Source organism: Callionymus lyra, chromosome 3, assembly GCF_982586985.1.
Source record: "Callionymus lyra chromosome 3, fCalLyr1.hap1.1, whole genome shotgun sequence".
NCBI classification, from domain to species: Eukaryota; Metazoa; Chordata; class Actinopteri; order Syngnathiformes; family Callionymidae; genus Callionymus; species Callionymus lyra.
In genome coordinates this window covers 9,529,485-9,541,194 of record NC_141820.1, presented here as the reverse complement: position 1 = coordinate 9,541,194, position 11,710 = coordinate 9,529,485, and the positions used below count along the sequence as shown (strand labels likewise).

The following is an 11,710-nucleotide window of genomic DNA, read 5'->3' as shown; positions in this document are numbered from 1 at the left end:
ATTCTGACCTGCTCTAGTAGGAGAACTAGCATTTTCCCGATCCTTAATTCTGATCCGCTCTAGTAGAAGAACTCACATTTCTCCCATCCTTAAAATTCTTCACTGGCTGCCAGTTTCTTTCAGGATCATTTTAAAATCCTGGTTCTTACTTTCAGATCTATTCATGGTCAGACCTTCCATCAGTGATCTGATCCAGACTTACACCCAAGCTCGGGCTCTGAGGTCTGTGGATCAGAATCTACTGATGGTTCCTGAACACGCTTCAGGACCAGAGGAGAGAAATCCTTCCAGACTGTGAAATAATATTAAACAAAGTCCGATAAACGAACATATCCGTCAACTGTCTGTTCATTCGGTTTTCATTCGTCTCCTGCTTTATACTTAAAAGGTCAAGACGACACGAGACAATTGTGTATTTTTCTCTCAGCATTTTTCACATGTAGGCGCAGTGCGATTGTATAATGAAGGCAGAATCACCACAATTTGTTTCTCTAGTCACATGAAGAGGTTTTGATGAAATTGTCAATCACTGATCCTGTTCTCTTTAAACTATTCAGTAAATCAACCACAATCTTCTGCCCTGAGGTGGTATTTTCATCGCTTTTCAATTCAGCACCACGGACAGCTCCCGGTTCCTTTCAACCACCGAGATCATCTGTTGTGCGTCGGACGGTCGACGACTTGTGTGTGAGGACGTTGTGTTGTGTTTTCAGGAGCGTGCAATTGTGATTAATGATTAATTGTGTTGCTACTGTTGGAACTACGTTGATCCTGTTTGTTTGTTCGTTCTTTTTCTTTATCAATTTACATCTACATTGGTCGGATTGAATTATCTTTTTAATAACTTCATATCTAAAACCTTAAAAAGTGCATCAAATACTGTAACATTTTGGTCTGATCGGGCATAATGTGGGTTGTTGGTAAACAGAACAAAAAATGGATTTACATATTTCGTTGGATTGGTTAGAAATGCCTACTTATCTTTATAACGTAAGAGAACACAAGCTGCTGTTTAGAGTTTGTTATGAAATAATAATTGCATTATTTTTTGTGTTTTCTTTTTTTTTTTAATGCGTGTCGTTCACTACTATTTTGTAATTTTTTTCTTTTTACTTGATTGCCTTGTGTATGAAGAAATAATCTGTGTTCTGTACTTGAAGCACAAAAAAAATATAATCAAAAAATATAATTTCATTTGTATGGCTTCTCACAGCTGCTGCTGCGGACTCTGAAAACCATTTTTTTTGTTTTTTAAGTTGGCATCTGAGCTTTTCTGGTCATTTATGCCGTAATTACATTATTTTTGTTCAGGATTAAATTAGCCTAATAAATACTTACCAACACCTACTTTAGTCTTCGTTGCCTGAACATCATGTACAATGTGTGATAGAATCTGATTAATATACTTGATTGTGACAGAAAATAGATAGATAATAGAAAGAAAAGAAACTGGCGAGTTTTAAGGATCGGATAAATGTGAGTTCTTCTACTAGAGCGACTCTCGCTGGAGAGTTTTGGTTTAAGTTGATCCTACTGTGGAGACGCCCGAGAAGACAAATGATTAAATAAAAGTATCCAACGTTTGCATCGGCCTGGGGAACCTTCTCAAACTGCCCACCACATCGTCTACATCGGCGGATTTTGGTCCAAGCGCTTTTGTTTTGTAGCTTCAGGGCAGATCAAAGCTCGTAAAGGAGTCGGAATCTATTTTAATGTGGAGTCTTTATTGATCCTCGAGGAACAGCCCGGGCTCGTCTTGACGTAAACGTGGAGGTGGAAACACCTGACAGGCTGAGGAGAACCAGTGCACACCAGCTGCTGTCAGTCAAATGACGCACAAACACAAGTTAAAATAATCAATTTAAATGTATTTGATGCAGGTTGATGGATAAAAAAAAAAAAAAAGGTTAAGTAGAAATTATCATTATTATTATTGTGTTAAGATTCAGTCTTAACATTTTGAAGTTTGACATGTTGAAGCTGTTAAGTAATTTATTTTTAGTTGTACTGTGGATATTTGGGTTTTTGAATTTGTCAATTTTGTCATATACTTGCTGGGTTTAAACAGAATTTTGGTTGAGAGGAAAATCATTATATGGTATTAAGGTGATTTTTATTTATTTTTTTATTTATATTTTTGAATATATATTAGTATATTTTATATAAGCGTTTAATCCTACAGCTAGTTTATTTAATTGTATTATTATTGTAAAATATTATTTTATTTGACATTTCTTTAGTTGTTTGGTCATCATTTATTTTTAGTTTAAAAGTGGTTTTATTTTTTCAATTTCAGATTTTCTCTTGTTCTAATAATACTGGATGCTTTTTAAATAAACCATTATGACCATTATTTATACATTATACTTCTCAGTGTGTATTAATGGATTGATACACTTTTATTGTTTCCTATTTAGGGACATTAGTGGTCACAGCAATTTTAAAAGATTAAACATACACATTAAATTAAGACAAAGTTTGAATATTTCCAATATTAATTAAATAATCGAATAAACATGATGGACAAAACAAATTAGAAAAAAATAAAATATACAAATATGATTTAAAATAAATGAAATTTAAATAAATATAAGGAAAAAAATCACATACATTAATAATTTCATGGAATAAACAAAACAGTAATAAATACAAAATAAGTATAAAAGTGTGGGTAGAGAGTTCTAAATACTAATTCAAATATATTTCTTCATTAAATAATCTGACATGAGTGGAGAGGAAGGTATCTCTCCTTATACATATATATTTATACACAAAAATGGGAATAAACTGTCTTTTTGTAAGAAATTGAGTATATTTAGTTTTTCTTAACTGCATTTATTTGAGCTCATAAATCAAATTTCACATTTTAAAACCATGCTGAATAATGTGAGCTGTTAAAAAAGGGTGACACAATAATAATAATAATAATAATAGTTGTATGTATTTCCGGATGAACATGATATCCCTGCAGAAACACATGTCACTCAGAGCTGCAGGACTCTCCACTGCAGTCTCGCTTCTTTTTGCGTTTCTCTATTTGAGCGACGGGCTCCGTCTTGCTCGTGGGCTCCTCGGTACCGTCGCGCATCTGTCAGCAGCTGCTCAGACGTGTCTTCAGTGCGCGTGTGTTTTTTCTTTAAAGAAGCTCCTTGTGAATCTTCCTGGTCTCAATAACAGCTCATCAGTCTTGGCTGTCATCGGCGGGTGAGTGTCCTGCGTGAATCCTGCGCAGCCTTTTCAGCCAGGCTGTCTCCCTCCCTCCCTCCCTCCCTCTCTACCTCCCTCCATCTCTACCTCCTCCTCCTCCTCCTCTTCCTCCTCCTCCACTGCTCCCTCTTGTGCGCGCGGTGAGCATCAGCTTCTCTGACGCACCGTCAGAGATGAGCATCCCAGTCCCACAGGCTGTCAGACTCAGGACCTCCAGCGCTCCCCCTTCCCACCCCCGGCTGTCCTGCAGGAGCGAGACCGCATCCGCGGGGATCTACCTTCACTGAGTCCGCGAACCTCACCTGTGTTTGGATCGTACCCCGGGACCGTCTGAATGACGTGATCGATCTTGGATTATTCTTTATCAGTTTTTTTTTTTTTTTTTTTTTTTTTTTGGAAGGGGGGGGACTAGCTACAGTTTTATCTCTGAGGGAGGTTTTTTTTTTAATTTTTTTTATAGCTTAACTGACCCGGACCCGGATTTTGCCATGCCTACATACTAAAGGGTTGGGGTGGGGGGGTCCAGGCGGGTTCTGATCTTCTGGTCACGGTGCACGGCAGCATGGCCCGAGCCCGCAGGGTGTGCGGCGGCGGCGGCGGGATGCTGGTGCTGGTCCTGATGCTGGTCCTGATGCTGCTCCTGGTTCCTCCGCCGGCTCTGGCCAAGGTGTGCAACGACCGCACCAAACACGGACAGGACAACAGCTGGTTCTCCAGGGACGGCGAGCACTTGCCCATCATGGTCCTCATGCCCATGAACGAGTCGGCCCTGATGAGCGGCATCAGCCAGGGTATCGAACCGGCGGTCCAGCTGGCCATCCAGCACATCCGCGAGTCCAGGAAGTACTCGTTCTCTCTCATCACCAAGATCTACGACACGGAGGTAAACACGGGTGTCTCACTTGCAACTGTGTGTGTGTGTGTGTGTGCGTGCGCGTAAGTGTGTGCGCGCGCGGGTCCTCGTCCAAGAGGAAACGCTGCTGTCATGTTTGGTATCTGCGCATCCTCCCGTCCTCAGTGCGCAAAAAAAAAAGAAAAAAAGTCCTTGTGCGTGTTTGTTGGATTCCTGCTCTGGTGCAGTGCAGGAACCTGGCTCCACGGCACTGCGTCTCTCCCGCAACCGCACCGGCAACCTCTCGCCTCTCTATCGACTGAGCAGCAATTACCAGATTGACAATTACTTTTCTCTTTTCTTTCGTGTCGAGCGACGAGGAACAGTTTCCACTCACGACTCTTCCAACTCTGCAGGAGGGGTTTCCCTTTTGGCGCCTGAAGGGGGCGCAGTTGGATGTGCTGTGATGGTGGTGGTGGGTGTTGGTGAAAGTCGGGGATTTAAGAGGATAAATAAATTATTATTAAACAACTATTATTGTGATAAAATAAGAATATAGAAGTAGTCGTTGCGAGAGGACTTTGATTTAAACTAGTGGAAGGAATTTTAACTTCCCTCAGGGGCCACGTTTTGAAAGGAAAGTGAAGAGTTGTCAAGCAAAAAACTATAAAAAACACAACAACAAATAAATCAAATTCTTTACTAAAAAAAACAAAAAAAACAACCCAGTATATTTCTAATAAAATCAAACTAAATTGGAAAAAATAAGTTTTTATTGTACTGAACTTAACTTCTTTCATTCTGATGTAAAACATTTTTTTTTTAAGTATAGTTCATACTTAAAGTTAAAGAAAGTGAGGGGTCGTCAAGCATAAAACTGAAAAAACATAAAAAGAAATCTAAATTTGATCTAAAGAAAAACCCTAAATATTTCCAATAAAATCAAGCTAAATTGTCAAAAATAAGTTTTAATCGTATTGAAAGTAACTTTTTTTTTATTCTGATGTAAAATAACTTTTAAAAGTATTATTCATACTTAGATTGAAATAAAAAAAAAAAAAAAATAAAGGATAAAAATGTTAGTTTCTACATGATCTGTATGAGTTATTTTTTTGACAGTATTTCCCTGACCCTTGTGAAAATTGACATTGTCAAAGGGTCACATGTCAAACTCAAATATATATATATATATATATATATATAACAGTCCGTCACGATTACAGCCAACATTGCTTTTTATTGGAAAAAAATCATATATTGATATAACTGAATATCGCACTCAAGCAAAATTGCATTTTAAATGTATAAAAACGCGATAAATTATATTTATATTTTACATAAAATGTAAATAATCAGATGCATCTTTCTACTGTATATATTCACAAACTTTCTATTTAATAGTTATATTCTTTTACATCTCATAATAAATATCAAAACTAACAATAATAATCACATTAATGAAAGATTCAAGTCAATGTTTTACAGTTTTAATTTTGGAAATTCAGTGAATGCACTTTACTTTTATCACAGGTTTCCTGTCGAATGCTATCATCTGTGGCGCCAGAAATTTGAATGAAGTTCAACTGAAAAACATTAATTTAAGAAGTGAAAATTAAGGGTTTTTCGTGGTTTAAAGTACAATTTTGAATGTTTATTAGTATTAAAAAATAATTAAAGACTCAAACGGTTCAAACCTCATCAATTATAGTTTTGTAAACAGTGATGAAGCTTCACGGATGATCATTATTAGAAGTATTACTATTGAACGTCTGCAGACGTGAAGAATGTAAACGTTGTCAGAGATTCTTTGGGTTCCTTTATAATGGATTCAATGGCTGGTGAAAACTCCGTTGCCATGGCGATGTCGCCGGGAGTTGTAGTGACTCGTGCAATTTGTTGCTTTTTATTTTCTCGTGGAGGATAACAAAAGGTGCCGCGATTGACTTCGATCGAGGACATAGTTTTATTTGTTGTTGAAGCGTCAACGCGTGTAAAAGGCATGTTTCGGGGAACGACTGGATGGAACAAACGACTGGATGACATTTGAACCTTGAATTAAATGTCGAAAAAAATGCATGGACTTACTTTTTATTTTAGTACAAAACAAGAACATTTTGATATCATTTTACGAAACATTTTTTATTTTATTATCATTCTAACACTCAACTAACCTAATGCACTGAATTGGAAAAGGAACAATAAAATTAATCAATTAATTAATATAATTTCCAATTATTTTTTCTTCTTGTCTATGTCACATGACATTTGTAACGTTTGAACACAAACTAAAAACACAACTTTTTAACTGATGTTTTGTAGATTTGTTCATTGCATAACAATACAATTTTGTTATGATTTTATAAATATAGTATATATTAAAAAATGTTTCACTCAACTAACCTAGTAAAATGTTTTGGAAAAGGTTTACATATTACATTTAATTAATCTTTTTTTTTTTCAAATACATTTTTGTGTGTTTTCTTCCATGTCACATGACATTCGTAACATTAACACACTAATTTATTTTGAAACTTTATGTATATTTTATTAGTGCATAAGAATAACATTTTGTTATATAATGAATGTTTTATAATTTAATTGTTTTTTAAAATTTATTTAAACTCATCTAACCTAGTTCAATGAATTGAAAAAGTTTTACATGTTAATTTATTTTTTTTTATCAAGATTTTTCGAGCGTTCTCGTCCACGTCACATGACATTTGTAGCATTAACTCACTGTCTGTTTTAAAAAAAAAAAAACCCACACCTTTTTAACTGATGTTTTGTAGATTTTTTTTTACTTTTATTTTTTTTGTGAATAACCAGAACCATTTTGTTATAATTTTATAAATCTGGTACATTTTTAATTATTTGTTTTACACTGAACTAACCTTATACAATGGAATGGAAAGGGTTTAGATATTAAATTAATCTTATTTTTTCCCAAACAACATGAGTGTTCTTGTCCATGTCACTTGACATTCGTAACATTAACACACAATTACCTAAAAAACACATTTTTATCACCATCTTTTGTAGTTTTTCATTTAAATAAACTTTTTGTACCTCTCTTAACTTTTAATAATCTTGTTTTACTGTTTTAATCTCTCTGTACGATGTCCTTGTGTGCTTTGAAAGGCGTCTTGTAAATAAAATAAATTCATATTTTTTCTTAATATTCTCATGTTAACTCTTTCTTTTGTTGCAGCAGTTGTTAAAATAAAAATAAATAAAATAGGTTTAATTTCCACTTATAACAGAATCTCCAAACCTTATTTTCCAGTTTCCAAAAGTAAAAAAAATCCAACACTGTAGTTCATATTTGTTTTGTTTCCCGGTCCGAGCCCAGGTGTGTGTGAACAGGCTGTAAACTGGGTGTTGACAGAGGTAAGCCCTCGCGGTCGTGCACGTTGGATTAATGTGCGCTTATGAGAGTTTATGATTTTGCCATTCGCTCTCTTCCCCCGGAGAGAAGGATGAGCCGCGAGCAGGAGGTCAGTGGGTCGGCCTGACGTCCCGCTCGCTGGGAATGCCTGATTGTAATTCCAAGCTTTCTAATACCGACCCTGGACGGAAACTCTGCCGCTTGATGAACTTCTGGCTGAAGGTTAAACGCCGCACTTCCATCGCCCCATGAAGAGCAGCAGACTTGAATTTCTAATTCTATCCAATTACTGCTGACGGTTCACTTCAGGTGAAACACGGCGGAAACAAACTCACCGCCGTTGAAACACTGGCGGAACTTTTTTCAAATCAAGGGGACGGAGATGTTTCCCAGAGTAGAGTCGCAAGTGTTTTTCTATTCAAATAAATGTGTTTACTATGAGTCAAATAGTTCTTTATCTATAATTTGATAATAATCATAATAATTAATTAATAATAATAATGACATTTTTCTTTATCCACTTCTTAACTTGACTACACTGAGTCTGGTTCTGCTTGAGGTTTCTGCCTGTTAAAAACATTTTTTTTCTTTGTCACTGTCAATTTTGCGCTTGATGATCTACTGACTCCTTTAAGAAACATCTTAAGACGTTTCTATTTGTTCAGGGTTTTCCTTGATTTTCTGGAACTCCTGTGTTGTTCTCAGTATTATCTTGATCTTTAAAGTATGTACTTTTTTGTTGTTTTGATTGTTTAAGCGCTTTGTGACCCTGGTCTGGAAAAGCGCTATATAAATAAATATTACTTACTTACTTACTTACTTAATTTTTTTAATTCCTGTTTTCTCAGGCAGCGATATTTAAACAGCAAAGTATCTTGAGAAAACTTTTAAAATTTGACACAAAATGATGATACATTCCTCGAAATAAAACAAACTTGCTGTCATTGAAACACCAGATTAAAATAATCACTTTACAAATCAAGGGGATGAAAAAAATCTTTTGCCAGATTAAGTGTAAAAAAAATTGAAACCTGTGTTTTTTTTATAAAAATATATGTGTTTATTAGAAGTATAACTTTCTTTATCTATTAATTAACTTGTATTGTATGATTATCTGTCAGTTCCTGCTCATATATAGTTATTTAAGCTACAAAGTATCATTAGATAACAGCAATAATTTGACAGTTTTTAAGAATTAAATTGAAATTTTTTTTAACAGTTTTTACTGTACTGTTTAAAATCCAACCAAACATTTAAAAAACTTGCGACCACATTAAAAAAATCAGGAAGATGGAAATGTTTCTTTGCCAGATTAAAAAAAAATTGAATTAAAAACTCTTAAATTAAAATAAAAAATATGCCGCAGGCTTTTTCATCACAATGATATGTCAATTAAATTGAATATGTATTTGTCATGAGTCAAGAAGGCTAAAGATTGATATAAAATAGTTTTTTTTTTAATGCAATGAATGCAATGTCTCTCAATGAAATACATTTTCCTCCAAGAGGCAGATTTTTCTCTAATATTTCCACAAAAAAAATATAAAAAAAACAGAAAAATGTACCACAGAAAAACATCTAAACCGTTTTGTAACGATCAAAGCAGCAAATCTACTCAGGACTTTCCATAACGTTTTAATAAAATTAAAGTATTTCTCATCAAAATGAGCAGCAAAGGTTGTCAATGAGACGTTCAGGTCAGACACACACCGTTGAAAACCTCCCGCAGGTCGATAGTTACAGGAAGAAGGAAACAATGACGTGTTTCTTGAGCAGTCGATGCATTTATTCGGTTCCTGCAGCTCACTATCGATGAGCAGATGTTAATGTCGTTGATGGCGGCAGTTTCATGCCTCAGTTTTTGATAGTTTGTCAATAGAACTGCTGTTGATCTGGGTTGTTATTTTTGCGAGGATGCTTAATGTACCACAAACGCATCGATGGAACATCATGTACTCCTGAGGATTGATTAGATTCTTCTGTGTGACGCCTCGTCTGTATGGCTTTGATGTCGTTATCACTGCTTTAAAATCATCGGATATTTCTAGATTTTGTCGACATTTATCACGTCATCTGTTAACGTTGTAATCTGCGTTCTTCTTGTCCAGATTATGCACATACTTTACCAGATAGTTCGAGTTCATTATCGTCTTGAAACAATCTTAACCATTAAGAATTATAGATGGATGGATGGATTCAGTTCGGTACAGAAAGTTTCTATAAAAACAAGAATAAAGTGCAAACAAAAGAACGAAGTGCAAGGGCATAAAGAACGTAGATCTAAGGAAACAACGCAAAGAAAAGGATACAAAGATTAACAAAGAATATCATCTTTTCACTCCTGCCCCAAAAATTCAGAATTATAAAGTCTTATGGCACGAGGAATAAATGAGTCCCTGAGTCTATTAGTGTTGCATCATGGGAGGAGCATTTATGCATGCAAATAATGCAGGAGAATTTATTTTTGAATGATCTGAGACGATTACTTCGTGGCATCAAAATGATATTTCTGCATAGATAGAAAATATATCTAAGAATAGAAGTAGTCAAGGTTGTTGTGATCAGGTTTTACAACAACCGAAGAAGAGCCTTTCGCACTCAACTGACATCTCTTTATATGAATGCGCTCGTAGTTTATTCTTGTCTCACTTTTTCAAATGCTTTAAAGCAGAGTAAGAGTGGTCAGTAATGGGTTAACTGACTTATTTACTTACAAACAAAAGATGTTATCTTAGAAGACAAAACGGCATTTATTGGATTTTGTTCAATTCAAATGACGATTGAATAGCACCTGATTCATCGTTCAATGTATCATTACATTACATACATGTTATATTATATAATAATAATATTCCAAACTAATAAAAAAAGAAGATATTTTATCATGTCTTCCAATGAGCTCCTTTCACACGAATCAAGAATGGTGTCGGCTCGCGGCAAAAGCTCAAGTTCCTCGACCGGAAACTGAACTCACGGCACTTGAGTGACAGTGTAGTGACCACTGATGATGACGTCATCTGTGATGCAATCCTGTCCTCAATATCTTCAATAAGCAACAATTTCGAGACTAAAATACATACTTCGTATAAACTTAAGACTATGAACTTCATAGATGTATTATATTTTAATTGCAATTAATACTTTGCATCAAAAATGAATGTCAGATGAACATTTTTTTTATGGATGCATTAGGTTTTCCACATTTATCTTCTGTCTCTCTGAAGAGTATTGATGGGTCGAAGAGGCTTCATGAAACAGCTGATGAGGTATCATGATACCGTGTCTTTATATAGCACTAGATGTCGCTCTCTGCTTTATAATCTTTGACTCTGATCTACTGATTCAATGAAAACTGTCTTCATTTTCAATCTGTATCATGAAACTTCACCAACTGTTTCATGAAGCCTCATCAATACGGAACAGAGCTGCAGCAGCGGGGAGCTACAAAACCTTCAAAAATATCCTCGAGCCGGATGAAACAAAAGAGATGCTCCAAAATGAATGACTATCTAATCCTGCAAAAGTTATTGAAGTTGAACCAGGAGGTTGTCGACTGGAAATAAGTGAAGCCCAGACGGAGGTCAACGGGATGTTGGACTTTATTAACTGTGGGACGAAGACCAGCAGGTAATATCACGAAGCAATCCACCGAGAACATCATCTTCATATCGTCTTCACAGTTGTTTTTATACACGACACAGTGAAGTCCGCCCTCCGGACCTCCTCGGTATGAGTAGTTTGTGGACACTTAGCTAATACTTCCCACAGGATGTTTCTCAATCTCCCAGTGTGTGTGTATGTGTAGCTTCTCCAGTTGGTCTGGAATCTCCAGAATCTAGGATGTCAGTGATCCTCATTCAATACGCCACCACAAAACCTACGAAAAAGGTCTTAAATACTGTAAACCCAAAGGTAATAATGTTTATTAGAATTGGTCCAATTATTTCATGACGATGAAATAGCACTTTGGTAAAAAGGTTTTATAAATGGAAACATAGACCCAACAGATTAACTCGCTGATTTTACAAAAAATAAACGTGTTTAAATGGAAAGACACGAGACGAGTGAAAACTGGAGATGAACCGCCGACTGAACGAGATTCTATATGACTCACTCTGGTGCGATAATGTTTGGACAAATTCACACATGACTTTCCTAAAGGCTTTGGTCTGAAAACAATACATGCATGGTTGCGTTTATTAGAGCGAGCAGCAGGCCAAGTGTGCCCGAGTAGTTATTGTACATGTGTGTGTGTGAGTGTGTGTGTGTGTGAGTGTGTGTGTGTG

At 35.7% G+C, this 11,710-nt stretch overlaps 1 protein-coding gene across 1 annotated transcript in view; it reads left to right on the top strand.

Annotated features, from left to right (window-relative positions):
• The first annotated feature begins 3,303 nt into the window (after window positions 1-3,303).
• Window positions 3,304-11,710, top strand: part of gabbr2 (gamma-aminobutyric acid (GABA) B receptor, 2) — a 247,522-nt gene continuing 239,115 nt past the window's right edge. Inside the window, exon 1 of the mRNA XM_087786379.1 lies at window positions 3,304-4,090. Coding sequence (XP_087642505.1) covers window positions 3,770-4,090 — 321 coding nt within the window. The 5' untranslated portion in view covers window positions 3,304-3,769. The remainder of the gene's footprint in view (window positions 4,091-11,710) is intronic.